At 41.6% G+C, this 18,680-nt stretch overlaps 1 protein-coding gene across 1 annotated transcript in view; it reads right to left on the bottom strand.

Annotated features, from left to right (window-relative positions):
* Positions 1-18,184, bottom strand: part of ahr1b (aryl hydrocarbon receptor 1b) — a 51,353-nt gene extending 33,169 nt beyond the window's left edge. Inside the window, exons 1-2 of the mRNA XM_064326630.1 lie at positions 17,470-18,184; positions 15,687-15,874 (exon numbers count right to left, since the gene is read on the bottom strand). Coding sequence (XP_064182700.1) covers positions 15,687-15,874; positions 17,470-17,510 — 229 coding nt within the window. The 5' untranslated portion in view covers positions 17,511-18,184. The remainder of the gene's footprint in view (positions 1-15,686; positions 15,875-17,469) is intronic.
* Between the last annotated feature and the right edge of the window lie 496 nt (positions 18,185-18,680).

An 18,680-nucleotide genomic window follows, 5' to 3' on the forward strand; every position in this document is an offset into this window, starting at 1 on the left:
CTGACAACCTATTAGTGTGTTTGTGTTTGAGTGTGTATGTGTGTGTGAGTGTGAGAGAGAGAAAGTGTCAAGTGTGTGTGTGTGTGTGTGTGTGTGAAAGAGAAAGTTTTGTGTGTGTGTGTCTGTATGTTAATTGTCTTGTCGTAGCAGTGGATTTTTTTTCATGGGGGGATAAAGATAGACCATTTCTACTCCCTCTGTCTCCATGAATACAGATGAACACACAAGCGAGGCATACGCCCCCGCATGCATGAACACGGCCACACACACACACACACATACACACATACACACTATACATTCATACATACATAAGCTCACAGAGACACGCAGGGCCATGCACGCGAACACATACACAGCCGGCTGCCTACAGAGCCTCTGGTCCTCAGTTCACATGACCTCTCAGATTTTTTCTGATTGGCTGGTTGGCTGCAGCGTGAGATCCTACACGTCGCCAGGCGGAGCGAGAGAAGGATCCCGGTGACGGAATTCCAACAAAGATACTGGCCCCCTCTGCCAATATGGTGGGGGAGGGGCTCTGACCCGAAGGGAGAATAAGATAACCCTTTCCAAACAGAGGGAGCTCAAAGCACAAAAATTATGTCATAATAAAGCAAAGAAAGCATAACATCACGCAATGTGGTTTATGTAACCTCTAACCTACACTCAGCAGAGCGGATTCCTCATTCTGTACTACTCATCCCACTCATGCACTGCCATAAATTTAATACTGGGAACACACAAGATGAGCGAGCGAAACATCCAGCGAAACATCCAGCCGGTAAATTAGCCATTATCTATCACGTCAGTCTATTGCTAAAAACATTTTGAATACACTGAGAATTTGCTTCATAACACATTCACAACACTTTTTCAGCCAGGTTGCAATGTTAACACCATACCTAGAAGCATGAGTAACAGCAGGGAGGAGTGTTTGAGAAATGGCAGTGAGGAGTGTCTGAGTAACAGCAGGGAGGACTGTTTGAGTAACAACAGTGAGGAGTGTATGAGTAACAACAGGGAGGACTGTTGAAGTAATAACAGTGAGGAGTGTATGAGTAACACCAGGGAGAAGAGTTTAAGTAACAGTAGGAATGAGTGCATAAGTAATAACTGGGTGGAGAGTACAGTAAGAGTAACACCCGAGAGGATTGTTTGAGTTAGCCAGGATAACTGAAAAAAGCCTAGACCAGTGGCCCTTGGAATGGGGCACAGAGAGCGGGACAGAGAGGGGAGGAAGTTGTGATGTGTCAATCCTCGTCAAAACCCTCTGAAATGGGCACAGGGTGTCAAGGGCAAAAATCCAAGGTCGGGATTTAGAGTAAGGTTACCAAACCTCTAATTCTGCCTCCTATTCCCTAACCTCTAATTCAGCCTCTTTCTGGGCTCTTACTAAACTGCTCAACAAATTTTTATCATAAACACGCACTTATGCACATGCACACAAAAACACACACACCAACTTATTAGTATTTGAGGGTCTACCAGCTGAGACCAATTCTTATTTCCTTGTGGAAATGGGATAAATCCCATAAAAATAAAAAAAAACCCCACATATTTTTGCATGAAAGCAAGTTTCTCCAAATCCATCAAATCTCTTTGATGAATAACAAATGGTTGTAACTACAAAGCCAGAATGTATATGAAATTTTTAAGGGTGGTTAACTTTCAAAGGAACACAACCTTATATTTCCCGTTATTAAAAGGTACATCATGCCAGTGATGCTATCGGTATCTCATTAATTCAGTCCTCCTGAAATTGCTGTCAGGGACGATAGTACATTGGCTAAGATAGAACATTTAAACATTTCTGCTTGTCATCGCTTCCTTTTCAAGTCTTCGAGCTGCGGACAAAATGAAAACAAGATGTCAAGAGCATGCTGCGTCGTCTTCCCTCTCTGTTCTGAGTGATTCCATATTACGCTGAACGGGGGGGGGGGTCTGTGGCTGTAACCTGACGCCAAGCACAGGATAGCAAATGCATATGTTCTCAGGCACAAATTCTGCACACCAAAAGGCATGCGAACTCCAATACAAACAGCTACTGCAGAAACTGTAAGTAACTTTGCAGTCATGCTGGAAAGCATTTTACTCCACCACCGGTGTGTTTAAGAGGAATATTTGAGGTTCAGAGATGGTAAGCGTATGTGTTCGTTAACCAGACTCCTAGCTTGTGATTACCAGGTGGGTCAAAGTTGTGGGTCAAAGCTTATTCTAATCTTGCTCTAAATTTGCACTTGGCCATGCTGATGACGGAGAGCTCCAGAGCAGTAAGAGTGTCATTATCGCATTATTCTAACATTCCTACACTGGATGGAAATAACGGGCTTGGAAAAACCTTTCTGTCTGATACCTCCATTCTGGCAGAAGCAGTCCTGCTTCATGGCCACTTTAAACTGAAATGCTCTGGCTTTAACCACTTTAAACTAGGTCCTTAAACAGTCCTACCTCCTGACCACTTTAAACCAGGTTCTGAAATGGTCTGGCTTGATAACCTTGTCTAAGAGCATCTTATCCATACCGTTACAGGGTGAACCATTATGGTGCACTGCATTATGGGAGCACGTGATCACTGTTACTTTTTATTTTAAATGAGAGTGGCCAGTCTTCCCTCATAATGTATTTTTTCCTCTTTTATTCAGACATGGGGAACGCAGAGGGGGTTAGATCACAGTAGAGAAATTGCCATGGCAAAGAATCAAACCCCCGGCCATATAGAGATTTTTTATATGGGTTGACAGTTGGCTGCCTTACAGACTACGCCACACAGTTTCTTGGACTCATTTGAATTGGTTGGGTCAGTTGAGATCTAGGATATATAGCAGGAATAAGGAAGTACTAACAGGGCCAAAGGAGAAAGATACCGTGCATTCCTAACCTGGCTGCTTTTCCAGGAAACTCTGTGTATACTGAGGCATTAAGGGGCTTGATTTCATTTGCCATATACAAATGAAACTATTCAGACTGCCCACCTGTCCTGCCTCCACATCACACCGTCACTGTTTTGGGACACTGCTTAGACTACATATCAACTGGCCCACTCTTTGTCAGAGCTTCTGCTCCCCCAATCAGCTCTCTGCAACACACTGAAGCACTAGTCATTTTCTGCAACACAGCGGATCACCAAACAGCTCTTTGCAATACACTGAACTACCAATCAGCTCTCTGCAACACACTGAACTACCAATCAGCTCTCTGCAACACACTGAATCGCTAGCCATTTTCTACAACACACTGAATCGCTAGTCATTTTCTACAACACAGCGGAACACCAAACAGGTCTATGCAACACAATAAACCACCAATCAGCTCACTGCAACACACTGAACCACCAATAAGCTCTACAACACACTGATCCATCAATAGGCTCTCTGAAAGACACTGAACCACCAATCAGGTCTTCAGAACACACTAAACAACCAATCAGCATTTTGCAATACAATGAACAACCAATCGCAGCCTTTAGTTAGATTGCTTTAGTGTGACAGCTGTCAAGTGTTCCAGCTGGGTTTTGGGGACATGGAATGAATGTCAGGGTGGGTGAAATGAGACTCCAGTGGCAACATCTGCCTCAATTAAAAGCGCCCCACACTAATGCCAGCTGCAGCCACAGAATCCGAGTAACATCACGCATCCAGAAACCGCGCCATCTGCAGTCACACTGGGGAGGTCACGTGACCCAGACACAATCCTGATGCCACTGTAGCCTGCGGGTGAAACAAAAGCAAAACAAACAATTCTGTGGCGAACACTGATGTTTATTCCATTACACAGGGAGAGTGAGAGAGGGCGGGGATTCCAGTATCCAGCATCTAGCGAATGAGTGAGAGAGAGAGCTAGAGAGAGGGAGAGAGAGAGACAGAGAGAGAGAGATGCTGCTCTCTGCTGATTTATAGATTTGCTCTTTTGATCTGGTGCATGCTATTGCACAGTAATTACACAAGAAAGAACATCAAAATGCACTTGAATAAAATAAAGCTGTTTATCCAAAGAGGCTTCTGAAGCTAAAGGGGGTTTCCATGTCTGTCGATATGCATGTGCAGATAATAAAGCACCATTAGTCTAAACAATGTAAAGTTCTGCATTTTTGATGTCGGGATTAGACTTTGCGGATATGATGCAGGGTTTTATACAGTATCCGGTGTTTCTATGTTCTTCAGTATGTTCTACAAGAAGCTTGAGTAGTAGTGTTTAAAAAATAAAATGAGTCCAAAATGAGTCTTGGCTCTGGATGTGAGTGAAAGATTATATCAACAGATATATCTAACAAATCTAGCAGATATAGTTCAATGACAAAAGGTCCTCAGTTCACAACTGAGCAATCACCAGTCACTTCAGCGCTGACATCTGATAAGACCTTCGCTTCAAACCCAAAACAAGGCCATCTGCTCCATCTGATCAGCACTGTTGCTAACAACCTCTAGCCCAGAGCAATAAAATATCAAAACAATGATGAAACCTCATCGTCAGACTCCAGGGGAATCAGATTCATTCCTCTATAGTGATGTGGAAATTGCTGCGCTCTCCTAATGATGATGTTATGGAAAATGGGCTATAAACTGTTCTGAAGCGACCTCGTCGCTGACCTTCGCCTTCATGTGTAGTTTGATGTTAATCGGCACCAAAGCCTTGCCGCTCCAGCTTGTCCATCAAAACAAAACGGGCAAAAAAAGGGGGGAACTAAGTCAAAACTGTTCCAGATGTTTCTGGATTTCTGTAGTGTAACAACATTTAATACCCTCTTCAGCGGTGGGACCACCATCGCAGAGGAAGGCAATAAAGGAGACCACAGAAACAGACCTCAAATTACGAAGAAGTCAAGGCTTTGGGACTCGGGCAGGTGCCGGTGGCATCAGGTGTCTTCTCTCCCGCGCACACACCTAACGTTAGCCGTGGGCGTCGGACAGCACGCGCAACTTCGCGGGAGATTCCGCGCGACAAGCTGAAACCGCCAACCACATCTGGGCAGGGCCATCAGAAGCTGTTTACAATGAACACCACCTTGCTGTGGAGATGTGTTTGTTACGGGAAATTAACTTTCACAATGTTCAATTCTTTTTTTTTAGGAGATTACATACAGCTTGTGTGTTAGTGTGTTTAGCACAACAGAGAATGAACACCGGTGCAGACACTGCTCAACCCGCTAGCAGTCCGTACTACTATGAATTTTCATTTTGGAAGTAAAAAAAATATGGAAATATTTTCCCTCCTACACAAACTGAATTGGGACCCAATTTGACTTAATAACTCCACTAAACAATGGCAAAAGAATATATCTAAATAACAAGTATTTTTTAAAAAGTTAAAAAAAAAAAAAGAAAGTTAAAGAAATCCCTGGCAAGGAACATTTCTATCTCTGAATACTGAGATTTATTTGAAGAAAATTAGAATACTGATGAAACACACATTACTTTTAACTATATTCATTAAACACAATGATGTCAGTGTGAGGAAAACTATGCTGTGGCCATAATACTATAAAACAGCTGATATGCAAGATAGTACATCACGTACTGGATGTGCATGTTTAATAGTGCCTTAAAGTGGTAACAATGGCTTCCTGAAACGGTGTTGCCAAAAATGTACAATGAAATACGGTCAGACCATTAGGATTTTATTTGTTTTGACAGCTTTGTACTTGTTAAGTGTTGCAACAAAAGAAATAGATTTTTCAGGCAACATCAGAGAGCTATAAAACTGAAAATATTACAGCCATTACTATGGTTGTATCACTGGATTACAACTGCTGCATACACAATGTGGCCAATTTAAAAAAGAAAAGAAGCATAACTCATTTCATTTATGTATGTTCTTTGGAAGAGAAGCAAAGTTCCACAATGTGAATGTGTGTGCGCAGACTTCGCTTCTGATAAACTGCTAATTTATGATTTATATCTAGCGCTTAAGTGTATGACAGCAAAACAGCGTTCACAGCTGCCAGATGCATGCTAGCTGTGAGCTGTACAAATTATCTTGGATGCCAAAAGAGACCACTCCTCTTCCCAGAATTCCCCTTGATATCCTGACATTTAATCTCCAATAGAAAGCTGGCCACACAGCATGACTCCATTAAGTTCATTCATTCATTCACAGAAGTATTATTTAGCATGTACGGCACATTTTCTGTCCACTTCAATGATCCACATACTCATATTCATGATTCCATTTAAGAAATTGAAATGTATTCCAAATGTGATGTCAGATAACATACAGTGAGCACCATAATTCATTGGACAGTGACACATTTTTGTTATTTTGGTTCTGTACTCTAGCACTTTGAGTTTGAAAGGATACAATGACAATGAGGTTGAAGTGCAGACTGTCAGCTTTAATTTGAGGGTATTTTCATACATATCGGATGAACCGTTTAAAAATTGTAGAACCTTTTGTGCATAATGAATTATAGTGCTCACTGTAGCTTGCAGTTTCTGATCAGCAAATATAAAAACCCCCACAGTGAATAACTGAACTTCCCACCTAGTAGTTTCTCCATTCAGTCACTGTTCCCATTGTTTCTAATTTATTTCAATGATATCTAATTTTTAACTACTCCATGAAGGGCACATATCAAAAAAAGTTGGGGACATTGAATAGACTGCATGATTGTGCCGGAAGAGCACATTATGCTTGATGCAGGATTTGTTGGAAGACATAGCCTAAAGAGGATTCTTATTTTTTTGCAGAAAAAGAGCCAAAACGCAGGAAAAAAATACACTACATTCTACAAATGCAGATATTCTGAGGTCCTTTTTCAAGATCACAATGAACAATGACCCAGACTTGAACCACAACAAAATAATTACAACTGTTTATTTGAGCCAATTGTCTTTCGGTGTCTGACATGTGTGTGACACGTGTGTTGTTTATTGAACATACAGTAATATTTACACAACTGTTGGTAGCATTGGTAAATTCAAAGAGAAAGGGCTTAATTTAAATCAAAAGTCATAAACGAGATGTCACGCTCTGGCTAGCTTGCCCTGCGTGTAGCCACGAGTAGGCCTGGGTAGGCCCTACCCAATCAAATGGCAGAATTAGTTGTTTTTAAAAAGATACATATATTTGCATTTTTTAAGAATGTATTTTTTTCTGTGCGATTCATCATTGTATTGCAGCCATTTAAAACTCTGGAACATCAAAAACATGTTTTTTTTTTGTACCGCCATAAGGCAATGGAATAGATGAATTAGTGTAAAACCCTAAAAAGATTTTGAAATGCCTGGCATTCCAAAGATGCAGCATTCCATGGGCTAGCCTAGCACTACCACTGAGGTTCTAAATCTAATTGGGAAAATGAGGTATTAAAAAGAGTAGTCTAATTTCAGTTGCATGTTTGTTGTGTTATTTACAAGATGGTTGGCAAGTGGATGGGATGGCAGGGGGGGACAATGAATTGGAACAGAGGGCAATTGGGCCTCCATTTGGTTTATGAAATGGGCCCCTAAATGGCAAAGGCTGTCTATGTTGCTGGCTATTCATTAAAGCAATTTTGGTTGGGTGCCTTGATCAATGATATAGTGTTTTCCCTTGGACTTGAACCTTCAACCTTCTAGTAATGCAACAAAATCCAGGTTATCACTGGCAAACGACATGCAACTCACCGTTTTGTTCATGCCTTGACAATACAGGAAATGCAATGGAAATTCAGTGAGAATGCAGTGGGAATGCAGCGGCACTGGGGAAATTCAGCATTGCAGGACAGAAGAAAGGCAGTTCCCATATTTGCGCGAGTTGTTGTGTATCGATGACACAGTGGAAAGGAGAGGCTTGTACATCAGTAGTCGAACATACTTAATAATGCTCCGCTAACATAGCCAACAATAACAATGTGGATAGGATTACAGTAATACAAGCCCAAGAAACAAACACCGCCTTTCTTTAATGCTCTACAAACATTTTCAAACAGAAAAAAAGTCTGATAAGACCGCAAAGTCTTACCATATGAGGCAAAATTATTCTAAGAGAAAGAAACGTATTACACAGCATCTATAATTAGAACCATTTCCCTCCAATAGCACAGAGCTGTAGCAAACTGGGAGCCATTATGACACGGCAGGTTTTATTCTGCCAAAACACTTTTCTCCCCCTCTGAAAAGTAGAGTATCTCTGTCTGATGTATTCATGTTTGAAAGAAAACAAGTGTTTCCCATTTCCTGGATGCTTTGTTTCACTGAGTAACACATCCCACAAACAAAAAAAAACTAAAGATATACTTCAAAACATAACAGAAGCAGGTGCTACATGTATTAACAGACTGCAAGCTGAAATGAAGAGGATCATGAATAACGCACCGTCCCCATACTCCTGAATTATGATAAATATCAGTCCAGAGCAGAACCACTCGCCTGTGGTTTTTAATGACCTCACTGGTCTCTCTCTCTCCTTCTCCTCGCCCACAAACCTCTTATCGTTTGTTTTTCTTGGAGTGGCCTTGCAGAGTAATGGATATCACCTGACAGCGATCCTGTCTGACAGCACGGCTAGGCCTCAGCACTGGAGCCTGGAGTCCCTCTGACTTTAATCACCATTAATTGGCACTTCAAGCACAGAAACAGTGTGACATACTAGAATGACAGACCGCACTTGGCTTTGATGGCAAACAACCCCACCCACCAATCTTCTACAAGACCCCCATACACCCCCCCCCCCATGTATATCTATGCAAATTCTAACTCCCGCCAAATAAGAACAAAGAGAAGATGGAAAAGGTAGCCTGTGTAACCAATTTGAAAATTTAAGCCTCTCTTGGGCTAATGCTGTTACTGTGCTCCAACTTTATTTAGACACTGCTGAAGCTTTCCTGGCACAAGGCTTCTCCCCACTCCCACAAAGATGTCTTCACCGCACACTGAAGCCAAGGTCTATGAGCGGCAGCTAGTTCCCTCACGCGAGAGGAAGGCAGAGGGTCCGTCTCGGCCAAAATAAACATGGGCACTGTCGCGAAAAGGCAAGAGGCTTGCAGTGGCTAGCAAAGCAGGGGGCGTCAGTAATGAAGGGAGCAGACCAGCAGTGCTTTGGACTGCCAACCACCACCCACTGCCTGCTGTAGAATATCATTTTATTTTATTTTTTTCAAATAACAATCCAAATCAAAAAAGTTAAAATTTTTCACTGGGAAAGACAAAAACTGTTCTGCTGTTTTTGTTTGTTTCACCCCTGGATCCCACATGAGGTGGGCCCAAACCATTAGACAGCAATGGGGGAGAGGTCTGACGAGTGGCTGTAGCAGTAGATGCTTTCTGACTTCTTCTAAAGGCTTTCTAAAGAATAAAAAGGCCTGATGCTGGCAAGCCTCTGCTGGAAAAGTCAGGAGAACATAGCTGACAGATTCAGCATGTAGGCTACTGAAAGTGTACAGCGAGGTGGAGAGGTAATGTGTGGCTGTCCCTTTAAATTTCACATAAGCCGCTATACAAAGGTTTGCATAAGCGTGTCCCTGTTCTGGTAGAAAAGGCCTCTCCCACCGCTGACACACAAACCGAATCAGGCTTTCGGTTGCTGCCTGTTTCATCTTTAATTTGATAATTCCAAGACTTGAACCCCGTTTTCTTTCCGAGGGCGTGGCCGTTGAGAGATAGGACCTCTGAGGAACAGCATCCGAGCTAAGCTTGTGAACATATCGCACAATGCAAAAGAGGTCAAACTTCTAAGAAGCCCCTCAGAACAAGTTTTCATATCCACTGCAAGATCTGTGAGGAGAGCCAGCACCCCACAATAACCCTTCAGCAATATACTCGCTCGCCATTTATAAGAACCTTGTTTCTGAAACCTTCAGACTAAAGTCCAGCGACTAATCTTCCACCCTCCCTGCAAGTCCTTTTTATTTGCCGAGTGAAATTCCGCCCGCCTTCAGAGCAAAGCTGTGCAGTTTCCTGAGCTTTAGTGACGTGCTTGTCATGCGCGGGTGCCAAACGACCCAGCCATTGTCAGCGTGGGACCCCTGGCAGCCTCTGAAAAGGCCTGTTTCCGAGGACGGCCTTGGAAATACGTTGGTTGAGCGAGGGCCGAGAAACAGACAAAGGGCCACCACTGTGAGGCGGCACGCGGCGCTGAAAGGCTTTATAAATAACCGTATAATTAATTCTCTGTTGGGGAAAAGGAACTCACTCCAAGATTAATACTTAAATGCAGGAGTGTGCCCCAGCGGGTATTCACATTTGAATAACACAGGAATACAATAAGAGTCAGACCTCCGGGAACCAAACCTTGCGAGCAACTAAAACCACCGTAATGATATATCAGAATGAAATGGCAAAGTGCATATTATGAGATGCTGATTGCAACCGTGTGATCGCTCAATAAATTATAATTGAACAAAGTGGAAAACAACATGCCCTTACCCCACATCAAATAAGTCCCGTTGGAGGGTAGGACCAGTTGGTTCACATTATAACACAAATGATAATTTTCCTAGCTTATGCGTGGCACCATTATGTTTGTTTAGTGCTTTAAAAATCCCCCCCTTTATTCCCTCTTTTTTAAAATAAATCTATTTGTTACCATTTTTTCTACCTCAGACACCCGGAGGGACAGAGCGTCTGAATAACTCAAAACACAGGAGGACGATGCATTAAATGATTAGTGGGAGCTCTGGTCTGCACAGCATATCACTATTCTGCACACTACAGTACTGCTCTGTACACTACAGTACTGTTCTCTTCACTATAGTGCTGTTCTTCACACTATAGTACATTTCATCACACAATAGTACTGTTTTGCACGCTGTAGTACTGTTTTGCACACTGTAGTACTGTTCTGCACACTGTAGCACCGCTCTGAATGTTTTATAAACTGACTGTAATAAAAACTTGTAGTACTCCCTTTTTTTGATGAAATCTGATTTCTCTCCTAGACATTGGATCAGAAGACTGGTGTGGCATTAGAGACAGTCAGACCACCAAGATTCTGATCAAAGCCCAGCTCCGGTGCTGCAATCAGCGTGGGATTAACTGTGCGGATGCTTCATGAGGTTATGTAAACGATATGCTATTGTTTCCCCTGGTGCCTAGCTTAGAGAACTGTGCTTCATGTTTCACATTTAAGAATCAGTCCTTTCTGAATTACAGATGTGGCCCATAAAATGAATCTCTCCTGCACACACTACGGTTCAGTAGTTTCTCTTCAGCTGTTCTTAATTGATATTAAAATTGCCACTTAATTCATAGCCCTCACCACTGTAGCCTTCAGAGTATTTTTGCAGGGGTTAAGATCGAGTTATACCGTGAGGTGTATTGTGTACAAATTCTTTGAGAAATGCCCTAAATAAAAGAAATCTGATTGATCTGATTGCAAATTGTGCTTCAGAGACAATTCCAGTTGACAATTCCTGAGCACGGCGATGAGAACGATGGTAAACAGGATAATCCTTTTCCTCATTAAAAAGTGCCATTGCTGAGGGAACCATCTACAGACACAGGATGCCAGATACTGATTTTTAGCAGTGTCTAATTAACCTTCACTGCCCAAGACGAACAACACAATCGAATAGATAAACCACTGGAATATACTGAATATGACTAATAGATATGCGCATAAATGAGTGCAACTTAAGTACATCCTTACCAAAGTATATCTGGACCAGCCAGCAAAGAAAGGGCTCCACCTCTAGATCTGTTTTTTTCCCCCAAGTTCTTTCTAGCCACTGTTTGAGTGTTTGTTCTTCACACTGGTGAGTTTTATTTTTACAGTATTTGCTGGAATCTTTGGGGTTCAGACTTGGTCTTGCCCAATTTGTCCTCTTTCCTGTTTTTCTGCAATGGCTGCTTGTGTCAGTGTCTCTGTAAAAAGCGGCGCACAAATAAAACTGAACTGAATTATGGTGCACGCCTAATTGGTTCCAGCCCTCTCTGTCATCCGTCATTGGGCTCTGAATGGTGCTGTAATTAAGGGGGCTTCTTTCACTGCCTGCCCGGTGCTCAGAGCCTGGCACAGACTTCACAGCGACTGGCTCTCAGTGGAGGTGGCGCAGCCAGCAGGGAGCATGATTCACACTTCCCACAATGCCCTGTTGCCAGGAACTGCTGGTGAAAGTGGGCAGAGGCTGGAGTCCAGAGCGGACAGAGGAAATGATCCAAAATGGGGGTCTATTGCTTTTGGACTGCGAATGATGAGGTAAAAGAGAGGTGAACTGGTGAACTGGTGAACTGAGAAAAGGGTTATTAACACAACATGATCAGAAATTCATTTGTTTGTTTATCATATATTTTTACCAGGAAACACAATTTAATGATATTATAAATTGTGGAGAGGATCATTAATGGAGACACAATGGATCCAGGAAGTGATTACACCCTTCACTGAGAAAGAGTAGTGTAAAGTAATTTCCAGATAAGCTTTCTGGACATACATATGCTGGGTGGGGCCTCAACCTATTTTCTGACCCCAAAAACCAGTCCAGCACCTGCTTACCCGCATTATATGAAAAAAACAGCAGGAAGCAGGATTGACTTTGGCTTTGCCATTGTCTATGGCTGCTGAGATGAAGGTGGGAGGAGCCTGGTTGATAGATTGCTGAGACGAGAGAAAACACAGGGCCTAGTTGTCAGGTCATATAATGCAATGAGATGAATTCAGTTCATACCCTCTCCCACATATCTTAAGTGGAATGCGTAATTCCATTTACAACACAGACAATACAAACAGAGAATTAAAATAGTAAATACAGTATAAATACAGTACAGTAAAGACACTATTCTGCTGGATGGGGGAGAAAGAGAGATGGACTCCCTGCAGAATAGGTGGATTGGGAAAATTATCTAAACCGAATTTAATTCAGAGGTATAGGATGAAGCTAATTCCTCAGCCAATTATAGATAATCGTCTCCAGCAATCTTTGTCAAAGTGAAGGCCTGGCTTCCCCATTAGCAGCGAGCTCTCAGGATTGGTGGCTCTTTCTCAGCGGGGTCACCAGCTCGTCGCCCACTGGCGCCCTCAACACAAAATGTCCCGCAAATCTGCAAAGGTCACCTGCCAACACTGGGCCACCTCCCGCCTCTAACATTAATGATTCAGGAAGAGTCTCAGGAGCATAGTCACATTTAAAAAAAAATTTTTTTAAACATGCATTGCCACTCTTACAACATTAACTGTCATCAGGAAAGACCTGATAAAACCTTCGGGTCTGCTTAATAATACACAGCCGAGGGGAAGGAAAATGAGGTCAACTCTACCAGAGAATTCCCCATTCCCAGAATTCCCATCCCGTGGCGCATTCAGCGCGCAAACGGGAAAGTGTTCCCGATCAGTCGATTTGCGCGCGCTTTGCCAGAGTCGGAGTTGGGACGCGCAGCGCTAAACCCTGTTTTTAAAATCGCACAAGCGATTCGTTAAAAGCCTGCAAAACATATCTAATCCCTGCACGTCAAACGGCGTTTGCACTGTTAACGCAAAACAAATGGCGTTTTGTGCAGAAGGCAATGAGAATAGCCCTCAGCAGGAGGATGCTGCGAGTCACGCTTGCCAGGATGCTGAAGGAGACAGGACTCATTTCAAGTGCTGGATGCTAGGTCACAACAGAGATATTAGCAAAAACTGAAGGCCTCTGCAGTTCAATACATGCAGGGCTACGGTACCGTTCCATCGTTAAACTTCTATGGCATTCTTCTCAACACCAGATCTGACTGCGATTCACTTTAATTATTTTTAAACACTCACAAATGTCCTTCTTTTCTTCGGTCTATTTGTATTCGTCTGTCCAGACAGCCATGTCATAATGATGTGAATATTCAGTTCGAATAAAACGTAAACAAATGTCATTTTATAACAACGTGCGTGCAAACACAACAACACACACACGCACACACACACACAATCTAATATTTAATAACGGATTTACTGAAAAAGGTCACGTGTCAAAACTGAATGAAATTATCTGCAGAGGACTATTGCATGAGATAAAGAGCATTGGGTTGTACACAACTGACATTACTTTAAAAAACGTGTTTTCATGCTAAATGGCAGATGATGCACACCACATATTCACAGCTGTATTCCTGTCTGCTTATTTCCCAGATTCCCCTGATTACAGCTGCTAATTCTGCCCCACCCCCACAGTTCCAAAACAGTATTACACAAATATCTTCCAACATGAGCATTGTTATTATCTGTCAATGCTGATGCGAATATATCCCACATAGAATTCCCACTGCAATTATTACAACGATTTATTTCTCTAAGCAGAGCAACAAACATGATTTGTATAAGCCATGCAGGTGTTTGCCATAATTATATCCACACTAATTTAAATGACTGGTTTTATTCTTTACAATACTTGTACTGTATTTTACACAATACAAAGCAATACAGTGGAAATACACATATAACAAAAACATTAATGAAATACAAAACAACAGCTTCAATTAATCAGTGATCATAATGATGTGATGATCAATTTCAATATTTGCATTCCAATTTTTAAAAAAAAAGAATTGTTTCAGCATTTTTTCTTTCAGCTTAAACTGAAGGATGTCGCTGAGAGTTTGATCATTCATCTCTTTGACGCTCTCTGTAGTTCCAGCACTGCTGCTATGCCCTGAGGGCAGTGAGCCACAGCCTCCCAGTAGCTTTGCTCTAAGCTCTCAGAACATCCCGGAAAAACACACGCCGATCATGGCCACTGTTTTCATCCCGTTCACCTCAACAGCCATTTTAAAATCCACAGCCTTAAACAAACATTCCCCTCCCTCCATTTTATAAATTCTTTAAGCTCATTTTTTAAATTATTAATGCTTCATGAGAAACCAATGCCCGCATTGCAGCGCTGTTTCCATTTTATTTTATTTATAACAGAACTCTGTGGCTAAAACAGAAAACACTTCTGAAAAAAAGAGAAATATACATATTCAATCACATATCAACAAATTTAACGTGAATTTTATCCTTGGTCGCTATTTTGGGCTCAGAGCTCTCCTGAAGTCTCTGAAATGCTGTCAGCATTACAGTCTCCATGAAATATTCAGCGTGTTTCTCAAGAATAAAATGGTGTGAGGGGATGCAAGCTTCCTGTAGCTCTTTGAAAACCCTTTTCCGGATTGCAAATTATTAAATATGCTTTGGAGGTAAGGGGCACAACCAGTCACAAGAGTGCCAAAGATTTGCTGTTTCAAAATAAATCTAAAAAAGAACACAAATAAAGATATTTTCAGAAGGCAGACTAGCCTGTTTTCCATTACTGCCAAATTAGTAACAGGAGCCAAGTGATAATAGCCTATGAGAAGAGACTTTGCTGCTATCTATTCAGTGTGCACATTTGAGCACAGCTTGGCATCATGGTTAGGAGGGGCTTTCCAAACCAACACCAACAAACACAATGAGACAAACACAACTGTGACACCACAAAAATTCACATTGCCTCATACATTTTTTCTGGCATCACTAGATGAGTTACACTGACCTTGGTACTCCATACCTGCAACTGGGCCAACATAGCTAAAATACACCTCATGCTATCCAGAAGCTGCTCTCTGGCATTTAACTGTTAGCAAGAACAGACTTTAGACACATCTAGCCACTAAACAAATTAGGTTCAACCCCAAAGCATCAAGCAGCAGAGCATTCCATGTTTTCCCCGTAGCTTAGTTTAATCCATCCTGGTTCTACCCCAAACATCATACTCAATCACGGTGGTGACAAAATGAACCACCAGAGCATTATGGGTAATCTACCTTGCCTGAGAGTGGCACACTTACCACTGAAAAAGTTCTTGGCCCTCAAGTAGCTCACGCTCAGGCGCAGTATGGACAGTTTATCCAAGCTGGAGGTCACCTCCTCGGGGAACGGCAGCAGAGATGCCAGGCGGTCAAGCTCCGAGTTGAGACGATCCCTATGACGTTTGGATGGGTTCGACTTGACCCCATCTGCTGGCGGCTGTTTAACCCTGATTTGGGGAAAAAGAGTAACACATATGCTACATCACTTCCTCATAACTGAAAGACAAATTTGTGAGAACATACTGTAATTAAAATATATATTTATACTATAAATATATATATTCTTACTGGTAATACTTAATTTGGTAAAAGCATTCATTAAAAGCAATGCACAGGCACATGCTGACACAGGTGTAAAATATGAATGCATTTAAAGAATAAATTAACAAAGTGTATTGAAATGGAATTTCCTATCATGAACACTTAAAAGGCAATATTATTGTTGTGGGTACACTCCCTATACATACTGTATAACATACATTAAGCTAAATCCTCTTTGTAATCTGTACATTAAGTCACAGTGAATGGGGAACTGACCTAAAATGTATTGTTTACCAGTGACAATAATAATAATAATTATTATTATTATTATTATTATTATAACAATAATAAACAAATATATATTGATAATGTGTCAAGGTTTACAAATTAACGCCTGCAAGCTATTCCACAGTTACTACATACGGGCGTCACAGACACACTATAAACAGTTGTATGAGAAAATTAACGCCCTTGACAAGTGTTAAAGTGTTTCATACACACAACTACGTAACGCTGCGTAAACGCTTACAAGCCTGCACGGTTCAAACGGCAAGAACTGAGTTATGAAATTACAATGCAGTCCGGTGGGCAATTAATCACGTAAAAGTGGAGCTTGCTTGAGCGTCCTGCACCTGTGCCTCTATCACTCAAGCGAGTTCATCCCATTACAGTTTGTTAGCGTACAAACGTCCACTAGCTTTAGGCTACGTAGATTTCTTTATTTATCCATCAACTAGTATAAATAAACACAAATGGGGGCTGGCGTGTTGACAAAAGATGACGTGTGCTTTTAAACAACCTACTTTTGTTTGCGCCCCCCAGCAAGAAACGAAGGCATCCTTACTGACACAATCATGCATTTTATTTTGGAGTTTCCAAACCACTCCAGTCAGATCGCGTAAGAGTAAAAAGTAACATTAGGAGACACAGTGCTGTTAAAAATAGTTGAATATATCGATACATCCGTATGAATTTGTACGGCCATGCGTAATGGGAGTGCTCAGACTAACTGGTCAATATAGTTACTGGCTCCGCACTCACACTTCATGTCATTGTAAAACACTACTTATAGAAAAGTGACAAGATAACAGATTCTATAGAACAGTGTGTATAAGTATAAATATATATAAGCTTATAAGTCATATAATAAACCTGATGAGAGTTGAAATTAAGTCGATGAAGTCGAAAATGTGGTGCTCCGGGAGAAACAGGTTGCATAACACATAGGCTAAAACTTAAGAGTTTGCTTTTTTGATGCGTTTGTAGCCATGTTATCCGTATACTGAAAATGTAAACGCAGACCTGTTATGTTTACATATTGCTACGTTATGACCAATATTAATTGTCAGTTTAAAATGTGGTAGCCATGTCAATTTACCGTCGGACACCACTGAAAGTTAGAGAGAGGAACACAGGGAGGGGAGAGGGTGGTTTACGGGGAAAGCCTAATCTATGCAACGGACACAGACGGGTGTATGAACACAGGGCAATTTGCACTTACGTTCTCTGCACGGGTTTTCTCCTTTTACGTCCTGCATACATTTTAAGATTTTATCTGTAGTCTAAAATGTATCCAAAATGCAATGTTCGATAGTCCCCGACCTACATAAACCGGCAAAATAGGCTATTCACTCTAATCCCGCGGAGCAAGAACAAGAATAGAAATAGAAAAGACAGAAATTTGTAAAAGTCTTGCAAGCGAAACTGCCAGCCTTTATTTAGCCTTCTATAGCTTACACTGCAAAGTAGGCTACTGTAAAATAATTGCAATTGTCCAGTGAAATATGTCACTGTTAAGTAGGATTCCTCTGCGTCGCTACTTCAGTTGTTTCATCAGTTAATACCAAAATATAAAACAAATATAAAGCATAATAAGTTAGTTCAATAATGGAATAGTCTTTCCAACAAACTACTTGCGCATCGTAAAAGTATGTTTTAGCACTAAATAAAATAGCTGCGCTTGTAAGTGCTTGTCTTCGTCATTTTAGCGGTCTAGTCACCTAGATTTATGGCAATGCATATTTCGAGTTTCCGTGTCCATTGAAAGCGACACGTGCCTATACCGTCCAAAACTAAGTTGTCTAAATTATATCCAAGAAAAATGCATAAATTGCATGGCTTCTTCTGTAGCACATCGTCGCAATGCTTCTCTGGTGATACCAGGTTGAGCGCGCGCCCGGCGTCAGAAACCCGTAACAACCAAATCGGGATCTGGAACGCGCGTGCTTCGAAGCCGGGCGACCGGCACAGATTTGCGCAAGTGCGCGCAAAAGCGGAGGCCTGTGGAGATTTGAAGCGGCAGAGGGAAAAATCTCCTAGAAACACACGCGAGTACGTCAGGGATTGCGCGTTCTCGAATAGCGTAATTTGTCCAATGGCAGGCCAGTTGAGGGTTTGTACTAAGCCTAGGTGGGCTTTGCAATATATAGGTCGTAGGCTATAATTCTTTTTGATTTAACGGCTAATTAAGAGAAAATACGCCTCTGGTGTCAAAATATACACTTAATGACATTACAATGCAGTTCATGTTCAAAACTGATTTTTAATTGAAAATGGGACTTCAATTTTCGATTTAAAGCTTTCATTAACATCAACTGGATACGCTGTTGATCATGAATTTGTTCGAAATTTTATTCTTTCTTAGCAATGGCATATTTTTTTGTTCATAGAATAACTGTAATACCAGCCCTATCTGTTGAGAAACATCTGCAT

The sequence above is a fragment of the Anguilla rostrata genome, chromosome 3 (assembly GCF_018555375.3).
Source record: "Anguilla rostrata isolate EN2019 chromosome 3, ASM1855537v3, whole genome shotgun sequence".
NCBI classification, from domain to species: Eukaryota; Metazoa; Chordata; class Actinopteri; order Anguilliformes; family Anguillidae; genus Anguilla; species Anguilla rostrata.